Genomic DNA, 19,310 nt, shown 5'->3' on the forward strand with positions numbered 1-19,310 from the left:
ACCAATCAGACCAAAGAAATCTTTGTTTCTTTTCTTTCGATTTGTCAGTTAAAAGTTGCTAAGGGTATTCTTACCGGACGGGATCCGATAGCGCACAATGCTAATTGGCCAATGAACATTAGAACCTTCTGATTGGCTAACCGTGCTGGTTACCCTAGGCATCGATCAATATGTATGGTTGTGTGCTATCGGGATGTATGCTAACGGGACCCTCCCTTCTTACCTCCATGGAAATCACTAAAGCGAACGGTGATATGTTACGTGTTACGTCTCTATAATTTACGATATCTATGCCACTATGATTAGATGTTCTGTGCATGAGGCGCACAAGACACAAGACACGTGTTTGTTATGTTAAGCACAGTCGGCACAGTATATACCGTATATACCGTGTGTTAGGTTCAAAAGTAGAAATCAGAAATTTTCAGAAGGAGAGAAAAGAAAAAACGCTACATGTGTTTAATGAATTGAAAAGTTCAGCTGTAAAGTTAACTTTTATGTGCAAAATGAGACGTATTAAGATTAAACTAGCGGAGAAAACGCGTAAAATTTTACGTAAAGAAAAGAGACAACAAAAGAAGATAAATAGAGCAGCGTTTTATCATAAGAAAAATCAAAACCTAGAAAAGAACGATATTGAACAAACACCGTCAACGAAGACGCAAAAACGACAAAAGCCTAAAGATTCAAAGGAAGAAAAGATGGAGATAAAAGTGAAAAAACGAAAGATGGAACAATTAAAACAAGCCAATCTAGAGGAAGACAAAATGATTAAGCAATTAGAGAAACGATTAAAATTAAACAAACGAAAGAGCAAATCCACTCCAAAATCTTTCGTATCGGATGGTTTAGATTGTATCCTTCATAATTTTTAACGTTTCATGTTTTCTTCTTGTGTTTTTAAGATTATAATTATATATATATATTTTTTTTTTTTTTTTTGCATAACTTGAATGCTTTAGTATAGCAAAATTTAGTAAAGTAATAGACCTATATTCTTAATATAGGTCTATTATTTTATAGACAAATATAAAATTTTTCTATTATATTTTATACATATTTGTATATATACCTTGTACATACATATCTTTTAAATATGAGTAATGTTAAATTTTGATAAATGTTTGATTATCTCCATTTTTATTAATTTTTTGCATATGTTGTATGTTTTTGATAAACTGTAGCAATATATTTTTATAGATTAAACACATATTATGACATTGTTTAAATATAATCTATATGCCTTTAACATTTAGTGATATATAGATCTTTTGGACTTCTGTGATACTGAGAATAGAAGTCACATGGTTGAAACTGAAAAACAATTATTAGAAACTGGATTGAGCACAGAATTTGAAGAAGATTTAAATATAGCTATCGGTAATGAAAATAATATTGAGGATGAAGATGAAAAATTTGATGTAAAAAGTAACATAGATAATAATGAAGACTTTGAGCAAGATATGGATAATGAGAGTCTTTTTACTGATGAAAATTCAAATCAAGATGATAGTGAAGATATTGTTTCGGAAGAGACAAATAATATAAATGTTGAAACTAAGAAATATTTAACAGCAAATGACAAAGATGAGACAGAGAATGAAGAGTCAAGACATATTGCATTAGAACACTCGGATAGTGAAGGCTTGTGGGAAGATATTTATGGTAGACAAAGAGACAAGAAGGGTAATATTGTATCAAAGAAATATGTACCACCTGCTGCACGTGTTACAAGTGTAGATATTTCTGTCGATAGTGAGAAAACTCATAAATTGGAAAGACAATTGAAAGGTATCCTGAATAGATTAGCAGAGCAAAATATGCATACTATTGGAAATCAGGTAATTTGATTTTGAATATACATATATCCAACTATACTTGTGATTATATGGAGATAAATATGGAGATAATTATATTAATAGTATATATTATTACATATTTTATTAAAAGAGATGTCACTTTCTTGTGGTTGATAAAAAATTTATTATCTGAATGTTTTTAATGTAGGTAGAGGAAATGTTTATGTCAAATAGTCGTAACAACATGAATGTAATATTATCCAAATTAATGATGGAAAGCATAGTTACACCAGTACTAACTCTCGAACGACTTATCTGTGAACACATGATGTTAATTACTATACTACATGCAAATGTTGGTACAGAAGTTGGTGCACATTTTCTTTTGACTATTGTAAGAAAGCTCCACCAAATGTTGGAAGAATCTCATTGTGTTGAAAATAAGGAATTAGATAATATAGTCCTTATGATTTCACATCTTTATAATTTCAAGGTAAAATATTGTTAACAATGATAGTTTTTAAATAAAGTACTTACAATTTTATTCTTTCTAGGTGTATGGTCATCGACTTTTGTATCAAATATTAGAGAAATTAATAGAAAAATTCACAGAGAAAGAGATTGAACTAATTTTACTAATTTTAAAAACAGTAGGTTTTCAATTAAGAAAAGATGATCCAACTGCATTAAAAAATCTGATATTAAATTTGCAACAAAAAGCAAACAATGTTTCTTTAGAAGAAAAGTGAGTTTTTTATTTTTAGATATAATAAATATTCATTTCTGAATTGCATTCTCTAATTATTGCATAAATTTGTATTTTTCCCTGTATTTTTCATTTCTATTTCCTATATGTATTGTTACTTTTATAGTTCGAGAGTCAAATTTATGTTAGATATATTACTGGCATTAAAAAATAATAATATGAGCAAAATATCTCAATACGATCCATCTCTAATAGAACATTTAAAGAAAATTTTAAAGAATTTCATCCATAAGGGTAACAGTGTTACACAATTTAATGTAACTCTAGAAGATTTATTAGAAGGTAAAGAAAAAAATATATATGATGAAAAAGTATATAAGTGCATTATTTGTTTTATTAAATAATAAAATTATATCAAGTATTTTCTTTCTTATATTAGTTGATGAACGAGGAAAATGGTGGATAGTAGGATCAGCCTGGTCGGGTCTCAAGGAAATTGATAAATTTGAAAAATCTTCAGAAGACAAGAAACAAAAATACAGTGAGATAATATTGGAATTAGCACGAAAACAAAGGATGAATACTGATGTTAGAAGAGATATCTTCTGTGTGTTAATAACAGCTGAAGATTATTTAGACGCATTTGAAAAAATTCATCATCTTGGTTTGAAAAATCAGCAGCAAAGGGAAGTAATTTATGTTATCCTCAATTGCTGCATTCAAGAGAAAAAATTTAATCCTTATTATGCTATACTGGCACAAAAATTATGTGACTCTGACAGAAAATATCAGGTACATAAATATAATATATTTTATGCACAAAGTATCTTTTTTTATATTTTAATAATATAATTTGATCATAATCGTTCTATAATAATTGTTGCAGTTAACAATACAGTATGCATTATGGGATAAATTGAAAACCTTAAAAGATTTCAATACAAAACAGCTTACAAATCTGGCAAAGTTCTTAACCCACCTATTTTTAGGCAAAGGTCTCCCTCTTTCTGTTTTAAAAGTATGTAAATGCCTCTATTGTATATTCTATATTTATTTTTCTGCAACCTCTTTAACATGTTATTATTATTATACTTCTATTTTTAATTATAGGTAATCCAGTTTATGGAATTAGATAAACTAACTATGAGGCTTATACGACAAATCATGTTAGGAATTTTGTTAAATGAAAATGAAGAGGCTTGTTTAGAAGTGTTTGAAAGAATATCTTTAGCTCCAAAATTGCAAACTTTTAGAGAAAGTCTGAGATTATTTATCAATCATTTCCTCATAAAAAATATTGGTGCTAGTGAAAATTTACAAGAGGAAAGTGAATTATTAAATAAACGGGCAGAATGGATAGATAAAATCTTAAGTACCCGAGAATCGAAATTTACATTTTAAAAGTTTTACCGATACACTAAACTTAAAATATAACTTTTACATATAAATATTCTGTAAACATATGTATATATGAATAATATGTCTAATATAGGTTTGTGCATTAATGTTTTCACATTTTTTTATAGTTACAAAAAATGTATATATACAAAAAGGAAAAAGAGTAATAAAAGTAATACAGTTTGAGTATCAAAATTTAAAAATATTTTTTAGAAAACGATAAGAGAGTTTTAACACATGTTTGATTGAATTATATTTATTGCATAATATACCTCGATTATTTATGTATATAATATTTTAATATTATTGATAAGATGTAGTATTTTAATATAGTAATTATATATAATTTATGGTTTAATTACTTATTCTATTAAAAAAGGATTATATGCACACAGAGAGATGAAAAAAATGAGAATAGAAAAAGACGAAATCTCTATTGCAAATATAAAATAACACTATCATACACACACACACACACATAAAATTTAAATGACAAAACTAAAAAAAGTTTATGATTTTATTCTAAAATAAATGAGAGAATATTAAATATTATTAAGCTTTAAAACAAAGATATCTTTATTAAAAACTAGATATTCTTGTGTGTATAAAATACATATATTTACAAAAATCTGAATTTATAATTATTGCATATCTGTTTATAAAAAATGATAATGGGTGTCATATAGTTTTATATAAATGTATTTGCATGTTATATATGTCATGGTTTATATAGAATTGTACATTTCTGAGATTATTTATTATATATCAGATCATATAATATTAATATATAATATGTTTTAGTTATATGTCAGACCTTATAGTGCGAGAAAAATTAATGATTCCAAATATTTGATAAAGATACATCTTTATCAGATATTTATCATGTATATAATTTATCGTATATATAATTAATGGATATATGATAATTAATGGATTGTTATTAGGTTTCAACATAATATGCATACATTATTGACGCCCAAAAGTTTGCATGCACAACTTGTATCTATTTTCGTATTTATTATCTAGCGGGCCGGTACAGCCATATCCACCCAATCGATGAATCCGTACATAATCGTCGCAATCAATCACTCCGTTTCCAGTGCAGTCCTATGTAATAAAAACATGAAGGATGTTATATCACATCAGTGATATTGACTATTATCTACATCCGAAACCGATATAAGAATTGATCTTACCTGACCGAATTTGGCCATATAGCCTTGCACCACACGAGCAGCGCAATAAGGATCGTTGACACATCGGGGATATGCTAGAGATGAAAAGAAGATATAATTATATATTAATATTATAAAATTTTTGTTTTATTGTTCTTATATGACTTAAACATTAAGTATTTAGATTTTTCATGTTCTTTTAATATTTTTCTTTTTTTTGTGGAAACTGAAAAAGAGAGATAGAGAGTCATTTAATTGATTGATGTTTGAATTATATAATTTTGTATGAAAAGAGCAATTATAATATTTCGTATTTGTTTTTCAAGTTCCAAACAAATTAAATGTATACGTTTAATAAGAAAAATTACTTAACTAGATAAATATTTTTGCAGAGGAATATCACATATTTGTACATTCTTGTATTTATCGAGCTAATATATTATACGAATTCTCAGAAGCCTGCAGCACTACGATACATTCTTCGATTGCTGATTGACAACATCTCTTGGATTAATGAATATAATTTTTATTTTAATCGGATCTTTCTTTTTAGTTACGCTTTCTATACATTTATCTACGCTCTTTCTTGTATAGTTTTTCTTTCCAAAACATGATAATAATACACTTGCCTATTTCGATTAGAGAGAGAGAGCAAAGTTAAGAAATGCACAGCTCTCTCTCTCTCTCTCTCTCTCTCTCTCTCTCTCTCTCTCTCTTTCTCTTTCTCTCTCTAAAAGATTAGAGATATAGAAATTATTTTATTCGAATAGATATTTGAAAGCAGTTTTTTCTTGAGAAAAAAAAATTAACTCACCACCATCAGTACTGATTGGCTCGTCATTTAGAGTTGGTTTGCCAGCGTCAGCCCAGTAGGCCCATGTTATAGCAAAAGGTCCACAAACTGATTCAGAGCAGCCGATAGTAGTATTACATCCCGAAGTAACTTCGCATAAGCAACCTAAGCAGACTTGTGGTACTAGTTGATTGGACGAAGCTGGCTGTTGTTGAGCTACAATGTAAAAAATATTAACGCAAATTGTAATGTCGTAGTGAATGCCTCATATATATCATATACAGACGTCATTATATTCATTACAAAAGTACAAAGATCCATTGAGAAAAAATTAATGTACCTATAGACTCTTGAGAAAGTAACTTTAATGAAAAAGAATTTTTTCTGCATCATCTTTCTCGAATCTTCAAAATCATAAATTTCACGTAATACAATTTTGCAGATCTAAAGAAAAAAAAATATTTACGAATTCTATTTCCAATTCCATTGTCTACTATAAAACACTCTGTTTCTCTATTAAAAGTCTAGTCCAGTAAGAAAAGTTTAGTGAGAGAAAATAGTCAAATTCATAATTAATAATAATAACAAGTGATGATAGAATATGCTAATAAGTGATAATTGAAGCAGATCAGTTGAATTTCTGTTCTGTACAGATGTATTGGAGTTATTTTCTCGTTAGGATTTTGTATGACTAGAATTTAATCGTCTGTTTTTTTGTAGAATGACACAAACTTTGGAGTAAGAATAACAACAACAAAAATAAAAAAAATCTCTGCGACATGTGTGGAATCTGCATTTTCGGGATCGCGACGTCTCGCAATACATATACATTTACGTCCTATTATATTGTACCTGCATCTGTGCACGGGCACGGTGGTTTTGCACATAGCGTCACGGTTAAAAATATAATTTAAATCAGCCTGTGAATTTAAATTGCAGACTCGCTCAGATACGCACCACGGCTACGATGAAAACTTCTGCGATTCGATTTGATATTCAGATCATATATATGATCTGAAGGTGAGATATCTCACCTTTGTCATTTTTATGATGAATTAAATCAAACGGATTCAAAGTCTAGAGGTCTGATCTTTTCAGAACTATTGAATGAAATGTGTTGTGTGATAATAATGTTGCTCTGTCAATTTTGCATTTTAATAATAGGGCTATCATTCGTATCATCAATATAAAATATTCGTATATTCCGATATTCGCATAATCGTAATTTGCACAAAATTTTGCATGTTCTAGGATCTGTATAATGTAATTTTTATATGTAAATTTGCTTTGAAACAAGGTATAAAAAAGGCTACAGGAGCAGGCAACTAAAAGGAGTTCTTTAAAATAAAAGTTTGAATTTAAAAACTATAAACACAAAAACTTTAATAAAAATAGTACATGAAATAAAATAATCTGCGAAACTAGATAAATCGTTTTTTCAAATATACAAGAAATATATTATCAAAATAAATTTTATCAAAGTAACAAAACGCACGAAGAAGAATCGTCTTATATTCGGTTTTTTTTTTAAATAAATTTACATTAAGTTAATACCGAATTTGATTCATGTTTATTAATTAATTTTGATGCTTCGCATTTTTCTGGATCCAATTATAATCGCGAATAATCCATTTTTATTAGATGAGTGTGACCCTAGAAATGGATTGTTTGATAAGAGATTCTTGTGTGCCTCTTGAATAATGGATTCTGTCGTCAATACCGTTATGCTAGATCTTTAGTCGTCACTCGGTATTTCCAGATTGCTTAAAAAATAAACACATTAGTACTAAATAGATATTCAAAATATATGCACTCTGAGATTAACATTTAATGATTTAACATTTCGGACATTGCTTTCATTTTTTAACTAATATTGTTATTATTTTTTTATTTTTAATCTCTTTAACTCTCTTTTCATCGCAATGATAATTGACATATAATCACTATTATAGTCTATCGTTGCACTTAATGAGGCTATCAAAAGCGATTTACGAGAAAAAACGGATCTAAAAAATCAATTATCACATTAGAATAAACAAACATAGTTTCCTCATCTTTGATTTTGCTGCACATAAACCACATTTAATTATCATTTCTACATCGTCTGAAAAACAATAATATCCATCGCAATTTGAACGTTAGATTTTATCTGTATATAAAAACAGAACGAATAGTATGATAATCATCTTATTGTTAATCATCTAATCTTTGTGACAAACACAACATCGTCAAAGAAAATCCAATGGCTTTATAATAATACCTTGACTATATATATGTAATTTGTAGCGTTATGTAGTTATTAGCAAATGTACATTCAGAGAAAGAAGTCAAGAATAGTTAAATAATTTTTCATTTTTAACAATCATGTATTAAAAAAAATGTCACATATATTATTTAATCTATTAGATATTATTACGTCTTTAAAAGATTATTAATACTCTTTATAAATCATAGATAGATCAGAATTAGCACAAGTGTGGGACAGAAAAACTTTGCCTTAGAGAGATGGAATAAGAGCTCTCGCGAGATCGGGTGGTGATCAGGGACGCGATTATAGACATATTTTTAAACAACGCCGATATACGTGCAGCCTGTTATTTAACGGTACGCAGATATTAAAAATTCCTGGAACTAACGGTAAAGTCTACAGAATTGCGATCGGATCTCTGTCTTTCAAATCAGTTTCTCAATGGAGAACATTATTTCACACTAAATCTTATGTAATTCATCTAGTGAAATAATATCGCTTAAATATCATAATAAGCATGAAATGCACATGCAAAATTAAAAGGATATGCAGATGCAAAATTGAGAGGAATTTAGAACAAAAAAATTGATTTACATAAATTGTAAAAACAGATGATTGCAATGTAATTATTATTTAAAAAAACAGATAAGTATGATGTAAGTATTATAAAAACAATCTGCAGAAAAGTACAAAACACGCAATTTGCAAACTGATAGAAATGTATTTAACAAATTTTTGAGGGATAAAATATTATTTGTTATTTTAATATTTATCTGCTGTATATACATATATATATATATGTGTGTGTGTGTGTGTGTGTGTGTGTGTGTGTGTGTCTGTGTGTGTGAGATATGTACACATGTCTTTTTTCGATTCTTAAATAATTTAATTATTCAATAAATTAGGATAACTGCGTATAAAAGTTTTGTCGAATGTTCGAAAAAAATTAATCGAATATTTAATCGATAAAAGATTAACTTATATACTACAATTATACAAAAAAATGCTTATTTATTTTGCACAATTCCGTACAATTTTACGTATAATCTCTTAATTAAATTATATTTAATTAAGAGATTATATTATCGAATCAGATTCGAATTCAACTCGAGCAAGTTCTGATCGAACGTTGAATATTCAATATTATAATTTGATCTGTTAATAACAACGCTGCTATTCTTTACTTATTTATACAGTAATAATAATTAAATTACAATTCCTGCAAATTTGAAAAAAATTTGCATATTATGAATGAAAATTTGCATATTCTACTAAATAGAAAATAGGAAAGCATCAATAGCTCACCGATGACAACACCGTAGGTACAAACGCAAAAAACAGCGATGATTGTCGCAACGATCCACGAAACTCTCGCGAACATTTCGAAGATGTACTACTGTCGATCCGCAAAAAACAACGTCTATTAGCGCACTGTACTCGTCGCGAGATGATCCGCGCTTTCGAGCCGTCCTCGACGATCGCTTTCTTATATACGACGATAGCACTCGCACGATCGAGATAAAGATACAGAGACGCGGAAAGAGCGGGGAAAGGAAGAGCGTTTGTCGCCGAAGGACGAAAATTTTGTCGTCATCGTCGTTTGTATCAAGAGAGAAGAAGAGAAATAAAAGTACAAAAGCAGACTGAAAGTGATGGTCGAAAATGAGCGTCCTTAACGATGTTCTTCGGTAAACGACTGAGCATTATTGCACCGATTAATTAATCGAATACAATTTTTTTATTAACAAATTCTACATAAATGTATTAAGAATATTCTCCGAGTATCGTAACAGCCAAAAAATCTAAAAAATTAGAATAAATTTTAGATATTTTTACAAATACAAATAATCTTTTTGTGAAAAAACATCAATGACTTTTTATATATAAACTTATATAAGCTTTTTTCTTATTATTTATCGCTATTTATATGAAAATTAAAATAATATTTAATAGCATCTTACATATTCGTATAACTAAGATACAGATTTATTTATTTATTTCTTAAACAGGAAGCAAGTCCCTTTATATTAATTAGTTTATAATAATTTAACTTTAATGGAGAATATTATTGTTTCGCACTAAATCTCATATAATTCTAATGAAATAATATGGCTTAAATGTCGTAATAAGCATAAAAATGTAAAATAAAAGGAAATTTAAAATAAAAAATTCGTTTATATGAATTATAAAAATGAATAATTGTGATGTAACTATTATTAAAAAATTATTATTTTAAATAATAATAATTATTAAAAAATCTGCAAAAAAGTGCAAACACTCAAATTGTGAACCGATAAAAATTTATTTAGCAAATTTTTGAGGGATAAAATATTATTTGTTATTTTAATATTTATCAGCTATATATATATATAATGTGTGTGTGTGTGTGTGTGTGTGTGTGTGTGTGTGTGTGTGTGTGTGTGTGTGTGTGTGTGTGTGTGTGTGTGTGTGTGTGTGTGTGTGTGTGTGTGTGTGTGTGTGTGTGTGTATGTGTATGGTACACGTCTTTCTGTCTGTCTCTCATAATTTTTTGATATGTTAGTCATTTTTTGTAATCATTTATATTCACAAAAAGAAAAGCCAGTTTTAAAACTATCTCTATATATATTTTTCAATAGTTTTCACATTGTATCTTTTTTTAACTCACATGCTGTCGAAACCTACGAAGCTCGGAATATTAAAAAAAAAAAAGTCTCCGGCATCTTTCCGCGATCCTAAACACATCCTGCACCATAAATGTCAGCTATAAATGGCGCCAGCGCGCGTGCCGATACATATATAAGAGAAATCTGCAAAAAAAGGAAAACTGAAGATAAGAAGTAAGAGATATCGAGACTTAATTTCGCATAGTTTCGCGATGAGAAAGAGACGGACCTTGGAACGTTTTGGATATTTCTGCATTCTTTCGCGATCCCTAATATCCCTTCTAAACATAAACATCGAGGCACCTTAACTCGTTATTTTAAAACTTGCAACAGAGACGCGAGAACCGGATCTCCAGGTTCAATGTCAATGCCCTAAAGCGCGCGTGATGTTCGCTCTCTAGTAAGTTTAATATACGGACTTACACAATTGATATTTTTCCTTGAGAACAAGTTTATAGGTGTTCTGTGCCCTCGGAATATTACTATAATATGCTACTATATAACTGAAATTATTCGTTGAAATTCCCGCAATGACGCACATTACGAAACTAATGAGTGAGGAAACTCCACTTTTCCTGATAAATGTATAGACAGATACACATATACGAAACAGATCTAATCGATGTATTCGCCTGACGCGAATAAAATTTCTGAAATTCCTGTTACATCATCAAGCGGTATACAATGTCTGTAAAAAATCCCTGTCCCACATTACGATGACTCCATATTATTTTCTTGCTACGACTACTTATTGCCTTATTCTTGTATGAAGCTGATAACATTGCATCGAAATGATTTTGTAAACCTCTCGAATTTTTCACATTTATATAATAAAAAAAATTTTATTATTATTTCATTTATATATTAAAAAATCGCTGCAGAATTAGAAAAATTTGAATACAAAAATTGAAATTTTGAAAAATATATTTCGAGAAAAATTAAGAAATTTAGAAACTAAAAAAAAAATTATAAATATTATATTTTATGTAAGATAAAAACTTGATGTAATATGTATATATTGTATATATATACAATAAAATGTATAATGTATATATATATATATATATATATATATATATATATGTACATAATATTCAATGTTAATATAAAACTATGCATTATAATTTCGGCGAAACATAATTTGGACAAAAAAAATATGATTAAAAAGAAAAAAATACATATAATAAGACAAAATTATATAGATTAGATTTACGTACATTGATTTTTTCCACCGTTCATAATATCAACGAATTCTGTTCGACGTTATTAAGAATAAGAGAGAGAAGAAATATATCTTTGCCATTATAATATATATCAAACATAAATGAAAAATAATGCACTATCAAAAACAAATCTTGGTCAAGAATAAATTCACATTTGACGGACATTTTAACAGAGAGGCGGTAATTTTGGTAAGTTTAAAAAAAAATTAGAGGATAAGATTGTGTGAGAGAGATATACATTTCAAATTCAATATGTTAAAATTGAATTGAATCGATAACCATTGTGCAATATAATTCCGATGTATTTTCCATGTTACAAAAAATATCTTTGCGTATAAAATCGTAACGTTTTACTTTATTAATAATTGCAATTAAAGCTTTTACATTAGTAGCAATAATGTAAACTTCTTTTTAGTTATATATATGTATGTATGTATTGCAGTCTATTACTTTGGCACAAATGACATATTTATATAGATGAACTCCAATAAAGTTTGATCTAGCAAGTCTAGGTAGAATGTGCACGAAGATGTATTGAGGCAGAAAGATTATTTTCCTGTGCTGCATATATACATGCGATACACATACACTAATTAACGTCTCTGCCTAATAATATACATAAAATATCAAAATAAACATTTGCAATGAAACTTTAGCAGCATTATCACTTTTGAAAACTGCACTAGGAATATTCTTCGGGTGTGTTAAGAGAGTAACAAATTATGTGTATATATACAAACAATTAATATTTATTATTCCAATATTAAAAGTAATGAGCTGTTTTCGTTTCTTAGATCTTGTTGAACGAAGCAATGTCTACAGATTGAACTAGATCCTCAAATTCTTGAATTTGTTCGATCAACAAGTCCACCGACACTTTTTCGTCCTCTATCACGCACATTATTTGTAACTTGTTTATGCCATAGCCCACTGGGACAAGTTTTGCTAGAAAAACATAAAATTTATTTAATAATTTGTTCCCACAATAAATGTCCGACATATATATCGACAGATAAGAAAACGATAAAGGGAATACAACTTACATGCACCCCAAACGAGACCATCCATCTCGATCGATCTTACTGCATTTTCCATTTCTTTCATATCAGTTTCATCTCCCCAACTCTTCACATCTAGCACGATACTCGATTTGGCGATAACTACAGGCTTTTTTGATTTTTTCTCTGCGTATGCTTTTAACCTTTCTTCTCTGATTTTTGCAGCTTCCGCATCCTCTTCCTCGTCCGAACCGAATAAATCTAGGTCATCATCATCTTCACTCGCCTTTGCCGTAGACGAAGTTGGAGCACTAGCGGTAGCAAAGATGGAAGGAGTTTTCTTTTCTCCAGGAAGCGATTTAAGATCGTAGGATTTTATATGATTGTACCAACGAAGTACATGAGGATTCGAAGACGTTGGTATTTTTCCCAGTGCCTCGAGTACTGCAACATCGGCTTGAGTTGGTTGCCACCTATTGGGTGTAAATTCTTTTATACAATACATTTTACATTTTAAAGATGATCCTTATTATCAATTCTATCATTGTTAGAAATTCGTATAACATATTTATCAAAAAATAAAGTCTAATGTATCTTCTTATATATTGTTCTAATATATCGATTAGATTATATTAGATATATAATTGATATAAATTTTTTAACTTTATTATAATTTTTCTTACAAATTATAAAGTAAATGAAATATAGATGTAAAAAATAAATATATAAAATTTAAAAAGATAGAAGAGAATAAGACAAATATACTTATAGAGACTTTTTTTTATATTAAATCTTCATTAATATTCAAACTAGGAAAGAGAGCATCCTTTATATGTAATATAGATAAAATCTTTTTTATTTTACAATATATATTATTTATATAATAAAAAAATAATAAGATATATGTATATAACATACAACCAAATATAAAGTATATTTTTCGACTTATTATCTGTGATAAAAATTATCAAATATCCTCCCATATGTGAAAATAGATACGATTTGCATGTACTAAAGTGCAACAGTGAGTAAAATAAGTTTATTTTAAAAAACACAGAGCTGTATCTAAAAAGAAGGGAAGAAGATCAAAGAAGAGACGTAAAAATAAGTATAAGGCGTGCGTGATTGTACGTGCGTGCGGTGTGTGTGTATGTGTGTGTACGTCGTCTATGTGACACATATTCATACGCGATAACTGGAAATGCCGCGATCCGCCTCTCGCGACATCGGCGAGATCGGCGGCTGTAAATAAGAAGAGTGCGAACGATATATACAACTCGTGATCGAGATAAGCTTTCTTTACCGGGGCATTACGAGGAAATACCGTAATACAGCGGGCGTGAGGAGAGAATACGCCAACGTGCCGCGACGAACGGAGCACGTGTACCGGAGACATATCGAAGTCGCGCGTGAAATACACTAGAAGTAGGCTCACCCGTCGATATAACTACGATCGGCGAGGTAAGTGTTAAGGTCCTCGACGCCCTTATCGGTCTTCAGGTCACCAACGGCCATAGCGAGAACGTGTTCCTGAACGAGTAAATAGTTGGACCGAGAGCACGAGTCAGCGGAGACCCCTTCGTCTGGTCGCCGGAAGAGAGAGCTGCGTGCGTCGCGAGCGCGCCAGCGCGGCGATCCGGCGATTCTACTCGACGTGACGTGTGACGTTCGTTCCGGTGCGCCTACCAGCTACCAGCGCCTACTCGTGCGAAGCAGGGTGCAGGGTAGGCTCGGAGAAATACCTAACGCTAGTGAAATCTGGTGATTGTCAAGTCGGTAGAGAGAGATAGAGTGAGTCGAGCGACAACCAATCAGAACGAACAACGATAGCCTAGAGAAAATGTCGATCAACCAATCACACATTGGTATGGATATCTTCGAATTTTGATTTTTCACAATTTTTCTGTCCGATGTATATATAATTGACAAATTAATTTTTTAATATATGTATTTACAAAAGTAAGAGAGAGAAATTTATAAAGATAAAAAATCTCTAAGAGTCCCTACTGTTTGCAACATATAATTAATATCGTATTATTTCAGAGGTAAAATTCATTGATCGATGAGATGATATATACATGGTGACGCAAAGTAACCAATACAATTACGTTTTTCTCCTGCTCTAGTGCTCTCCTGTCGCCATTGCTCATCATGAGCTCTGCGCGGATCGTTAAGTGTTTTTGACGTCTACAGAAGGTATTTAAAAAATAGATGGTTATTTATTTGATTGAGATTTATAAGTTGTAGGTAATCTCAGTAGACGAACACTCTCAATTATTGTAAAGATGTTCGGATATTGCGTTATGACAACGTTATGTCTCTCAAAGACATATGTCCTTATTGCTTATTTATAGTCTCTCAGTTAGGTTAATTCGCAACTGTGCGAAATTTGTTTATTACATAATAAAGTGTGATTACTGGTGTTGATAGTTTGGCGAAATGTTGAGGCTACCGGTTGTGCGGGCCACAGGCCTGGCAAATGGAAGGTTCTGCGCTATCAATTTTCATACAACATCCAAGTCACAGCAAGAATTGGTTGAACTCTTCATTGACGACAAGCCTGTGCAAGTACCACCAGGAACAACAGTCTTGCAGGTTTGTGTTTATATATGTTTTTCTTTGTATACTTTCAGTTTTCTTTTCTCACTGCAAGAAATGTCAAATAATGTTCTTATTTAAGATAAGAAATATTCTTGTTTTTCTGTGAAAAAATTATATATAAAAATATTTTTATCAAGTTTATATAAATTATAACTTTAGATTACAAACGATAAAGTATGTTTTTTATTACAAATATTATGACAAATTATATATTGCATTTATAATAATTTAAAATTAATATAATGGATAATAAAATATATTAACATTTATGTGATTATTTTGTCTTTCAGGCTGCTGCCAAAGTAGGAGTTGAAATACCAAGATTTTGTTATCATGAACGTCTTGCTGTAGCTGGTAATTGCAGGATGTGTCTTGTCGAAATAGAGAAGCAAGTTAAGGTATATATAACATAGTGATATATATATAAAAAAATAAGATGTGTTAAAATTAATTCATTATATTTATTTTATTCTTATTTTGCAGCCAGTTGCTGCATGTGCTATGCCAGTCATGAAAGGCTGGAAAGTAAAAACCAACTCTGATCTGACACGGAAAGCTCGCGAAGGTGTTATGGAATTTTTGTTAGTTAATCATCCATTGGACTGTCCAATCTGTGATCAGGGCGGAGAATGTGATTTACAAGATCAAAGCATGGCTTTTGGAACCGATAGGAGTAGATTCGTCGATATTAATTTCTCTGGGAAACGAGCAGTGGAAGACAAAGATATTGGACCTTTAATCAAGACAGTTATGACACGCTGTATACATTGCACAAGATGCATTCGATTTGCCTCAGAAATAGCTGGTATTGATGATTTAGGAACAACTGGTCGTGGTAATGATATGCAGGTATATTTAAAATTTAATTTGTATATTTAAAGAATATAAAAGCACTATTAGTTTATATTTTTAAAAAATATCTTGCAAAAATAAAAGATAAATTGTTTCCATTTAGTTTTATCATATTATAAGATATCAAATTTCAATTTTTTAAATGTGTTGAGATACTGAAATAAAAATGAATTATTGTTAATTATGATAATGTTAATAATACGAAAATTATTTCGAGAGTTATATTTGTGTAACAAATATATAATAATTTTAAAGGTGGGAACATATGTCGAAAAAATGTTCTTGTCAGAGTTATCTGGCAATATCATTGACCTTTGTCCTGTGGGTGCATTAACTAGTAAACCATATGCGTTTGTTGCTCGTCCATGGGAAACACGTCGCACTGACAGTATTGACGTTCACGATGCTGTTGGTAGCAACATAGTTATCTCTCACAGGACTGGTGAAGTTTTGAGAATACTACCAAGAGTAAATGAGGTAAATATTCTTATTCTTTGCAGCAAAAATATTATACAAAGTGTTATTTTATTAAATGTCATTAATAATAATTGTACAATTGATAGGAAGTGAATGAGGAATGGCTTTCGGACAAAGCCCGTTTTTCATACGATGGACTTAAAAGACAAAGACTTATTACGCCAATGATTAAGATTAATGGAAAATTGCAAGCTGTTGATTGGGAAGATGCACTTATTGCTGGTAGGATTGGATTTATACATTTGTCTCTAGATTTGTTACATTTTATTATTTAAACTATATACGTAACGTCTTGATAATTAGCCGCTAGATCCATAGCGAATGTGCCGGCGGATAAATGTGCTGCGATTGCTGGGAAATTGGCAGACACAGAGGCTCTTATCGCCTTGAAAGATTTAGTGAACAAATTGGGTAGCGAAAGTTTAGCCACAGAACAATGTTTCCCGAAAGATGGATCAGGTATCGATCTCAGAAGTAATTATCTATTGAACAACACTATCGCTGCGATTGAAGACGCGGATGTCGTAGTATTGATTGGTACAAATCCGAGATACGAAGCACCACTAGTAAATACGCGTCTCAGGAAGGGCTATCTACATGGCGAACAAACAATTGCTCTTATCGGTTCGGACGTAGATCTAACATATAATCATGAGGTATCAATTTTTACCTATTTTACGTTATATTTCATTTCTAACAGTATATTCTTACAAAATATAATCTTTTTTTTTTATATAGCACTTGGGAGACTCCTTCGACGTAATAACGAAATTATGTAACGGTTCACATCCATTCTCTGCAACTCTGAAAGAGGCTAAGAAACCACTTGTTATCTTAGGTGCCGATCAGCTAACTCGAAAGGACGGAGCTAAGATTCTCTATGAAACGCAAGAATTGGCGAAGGCTTTAGGAGATAACTCGAAAGTAAATTTTCTTTAACTTCTTTTATATGATAATTTTAGAGAAATTGTAATATTTATGTATCTTTTTTTTTTTTTTATTTTAGGTTCCCCAGGATTGGAAAGTCTTAAATATACTGCATACAAATGCTTCTCAAGTTGCCGCTTTAGATATCGGTTATGGTTCGACTGTAGAAGAAATTAAAGAACAACAACCAAAAGTTCTATTCCTTTTGGGTGCTGATGATGCAAACATCAAGAAAGAAGATTTTCCAAACACATTTATCATTTATATAGGTACGTAAACACACGTAAACAATGCTTTAAAAAATCATTTTTTATTTTATATATATATTTATACAGATATATTAATTTTATAAAATTTACCATTTTTGTCCTATATATCAATAATTATATTTAAAACTATATTTTATTTATATTGCAATCTTATATTGTCCTATATATCAATTTATAATTTTTAATTAACTATATGTTTATGCTAAATGTTATTTATGATTTTAGGGAGTCATGGTGATGCTGGAGCGGCCATTGCGGATGTTGTACTAGCTGGAGCAGCATACACTGAAAAAGTCGCAAGTTATGTTAATACAGAAGGACGCTCGCAACAAACGTGCGCGGCAATTACACCGCCTGGTTTAGCACGTCCAGATTGGAAAATTATTCGCGCCCTTTCTGAGGTATATTAAATAAATTGTCCGTAGCAAATGCATAAATGTTAAGACTACTATACAGTAATCAAGATATACATATGATAATTATATACTTTGTTAAATTACAGATGGCCGGTGTTACTTTGCCGTATGATAATTTAAATGAAATAAGATTCAGACTTGAAGAAGTTGCGCCACATTTGGTACGATACGGTAACGTTGAACCAGCTAATTTCTTTACTCAAGCTTTGGAGACAGCCAAGGTTTGCATCTTGATTAAATGCGATTAATTTCTCAAATATGGACAATATTATCTATCTATCTATATATATATATATATATATTATTTATATTACGTAGGCACAGTCTGGAGGATCATTTTTACCAGACCCTGTGGACATCAAACAAAAGACGTTGGATCAGTTTTTCATGACTAATGTAGTATCACGAGCATCTTTAACTATGGCAAAGTGTATTCAAGCAGTTATGAAACAACGACAAAGTGCAGTATAAATCATTCAATATTATATTGAATATATATTCAATACTGTATTGAATAAAATTCTCATTTGCTAGTTATTTGGTAATACTGGCTAGATATTATGACATCTTACGGTAATAAAAAAAATACGGAAACAAAGCATTAAAATGTATTTATAGAACTCTGTATATTAAATAACTCTGAAAATGGGAATCTATAAATGTTGGTTCTATCAGTCCCATTAATTGTATATTCGTTGTTAATAGGATAATATAAACTATTTAAAATAAATATAATAAATTTATTTTTGAGTAATTTTTTTTATATACAAATATCATTAGAAT

General features: G+C 30.1%; 4 protein-coding genes across 4 annotated transcripts; 2 read left to right on the forward strand and 2 right to left on the reverse strand.

Moving 5' to 3' along the window:
• The first annotated feature begins 311 nt into the window (after nucleotides 1-311).
• Nucleotides 312-4,116, forward strand: LOC140663987 (nucleolar MIF4G domain-containing protein 1). The gene is made up of 8 exons (XM_072888621.1): nucleotides 312-855; nucleotides 1,267-1,841; nucleotides 2,008-2,292; nucleotides 2,354-2,544; nucleotides 2,672-2,847; nucleotides 2,945-3,297; nucleotides 3,392-3,523; nucleotides 3,616-4,116. Exons 1-8 carry the CDS (start codon nucleotides 318-320, stop codon nucleotides 3,904-3,906), a joined length of 2,541 nt encoding a protein of 846 aa, XP_072744722.1. The 5' UTR covers nucleotides 312-317; the 3' UTR covers nucleotides 3,907-4,116.
• Nucleotides 4,117-4,592: 476 nt separating this feature from the next.
• Nucleotides 4,593-9,591, reverse strand: LOC140663950 (invertebrate-type lysozyme 3). Its single transcript, XM_072888568.1, has 4 exons — nucleotides 9,425-9,591; nucleotides 5,893-6,087; nucleotides 5,100-5,173; nucleotides 4,593-5,010 (listed from the first exon to the last, which is right to left on the reverse strand). The coding sequence occupies exons 1-4, from the start codon at nucleotides 9,498-9,500 to the stop codon at nucleotides 4,870-4,872; spliced, it is 486 nt and encodes a 161-aa protein (XP_072744669.1). The 5' UTR covers nucleotides 9,501-9,591; the 3' UTR covers nucleotides 4,593-4,869.
• Nucleotides 9,592-12,714: 3,123 nt separating this feature from the next.
• Eef1beta (elongation factor 1-beta) lies at nucleotides 12,715-14,608 on the reverse strand. Its single transcript, XM_072887839.1, has 3 exons — nucleotides 14,421-14,608; nucleotides 13,031-13,458; nucleotides 12,715-12,932 (listed from the first exon to the last, which is right to left on the reverse strand). Exons 1-3 carry the CDS (start codon nucleotides 14,498-14,500, stop codon nucleotides 12,778-12,780), a joined length of 663 nt encoding a protein of 220 aa, XP_072743940.1. The 5' UTR covers nucleotides 14,501-14,608; the 3' UTR covers nucleotides 12,715-12,777.
• Nucleotides 14,609-15,065: 457 nt separating this feature from the next.
• Nucleotides 15,066-19,270, forward strand: Nd-75 (NADH dehydrogenase (ubiquinone) 75 kDa subunit). The gene is made up of 12 exons (XM_072887838.1): nucleotides 15,066-15,181; nucleotides 15,416-15,580; nucleotides 15,877-15,984; nucleotides 16,070-16,435; nucleotides 16,694-16,915; nucleotides 17,002-17,137; nucleotides 17,219-17,571; nucleotides 17,654-17,839; nucleotides 17,922-18,111; nucleotides 18,337-18,512; nucleotides 18,614-18,748; nucleotides 18,846-19,270. The coding sequence occupies exons 2-12, from the start codon at nucleotides 15,425-15,427 to the stop codon at nucleotides 18,996-18,998; spliced, it is 2,181 nt and encodes a 726-aa protein (XP_072743939.1). The 5' UTR covers nucleotides 15,066-15,181; nucleotides 15,416-15,424; the 3' UTR covers nucleotides 18,999-19,270.
• Nucleotides 19,271-19,310: the final 40 nt, after the last annotated feature.

This window comes from Anoplolepis gracilipes, chromosome 3, assembly GCF_047496725.1.
Source record: "Anoplolepis gracilipes chromosome 3, ASM4749672v1, whole genome shotgun sequence".
NCBI lineage: Eukaryota > Metazoa > Arthropoda > Insecta > Hymenoptera > Formicidae > Anoplolepis > Anoplolepis gracilipes.

Excerpts from the sequence above, each read along its gene's own strand:
- LOC140663987 (XM_072888621.1), top strand. The coding sequence starts at position 318 with ATGAGGCGCACAAGACACAAGACACGTGTTTGTTATGTTAAGCACAGT. Across the intron at positions 2,545-2,671 it reads AATGTTTCTTTAGAAGAAAA|TTCGAGAGTCAAATTTATGT; the intron begins GTGAGTTTTTTA and ends TTACTTTTATAG. Across the intron at positions 2,848-2,944 it reads TCTAGAAGATTTATTAGAAG|TTGATGAACGAGGAAAATGG; the intron begins GTAAAGAAAAAA and ends TTCTTATATTAG.
- LOC140663950 (XM_072888568.1), bottom strand. The coding sequence starts at position 9,500 with ATGTTCGCGAGAGTTTCGTGGATCGTTGCGACAATCATCGCTGTTTTT. Across the intron at positions 6,088-9,424 it reads TACCTACGGTGTTGTCATCG|CTCAACAACAGCCAGCTTCG; the intron begins GTGAGCTATTGA and ends TTTACATTGTAG. Across the intron at positions 5,011-5,099 it reads ATATGGCCAAATTCGGTCAG|GACTGCACTGGAAACGGAGT; the intron begins GTAAGATCAATT and ends TTTATTACATAG.
- Eef1beta (XM_072887839.1), bottom strand. The coding sequence starts at position 14,500 with ATGGCCGTTGGTGACCTGAAGACCGATAAGGGCGTCGAGGACCTTAAC. Across the intron at positions 13,459-14,420 it reads GATCGTAGTTATATCGACGG|GTGGCAACCAACTCAAGCCG; the intron begins GTGAGCCTACTT and ends TACACCCAATAG. Across the intron at positions 12,933-13,030 it reads TGGTCTCGTTTGGGGTGCAT|CAAAACTTGTCCCAGTGGGC; the intron begins GTAAGTTGTATT and ends ATGTTTTTCTAG.
- Nd-75 (XM_072887838.1), top strand. The coding sequence starts at position 15,425 with ATGTTGAGGCTACCGGTTGTGCGGGCCACAGGCCTGGCAAATGGAAGG. Across the intron at positions 15,581-15,876 it reads CAGGAACAACAGTCTTGCAG|GCTGCTGCCAAAGTAGGAGT; the intron begins GTTTGTGTTTAT and ends TTTGTCTTTCAG. Across the intron at positions 17,840-17,921 it reads CTTTAGGAGATAACTCGAAA|GTTCCCCAGGATTGGAAAGT; the intron begins GTAAATTTTCTT and ends TTTTTATTTTAG.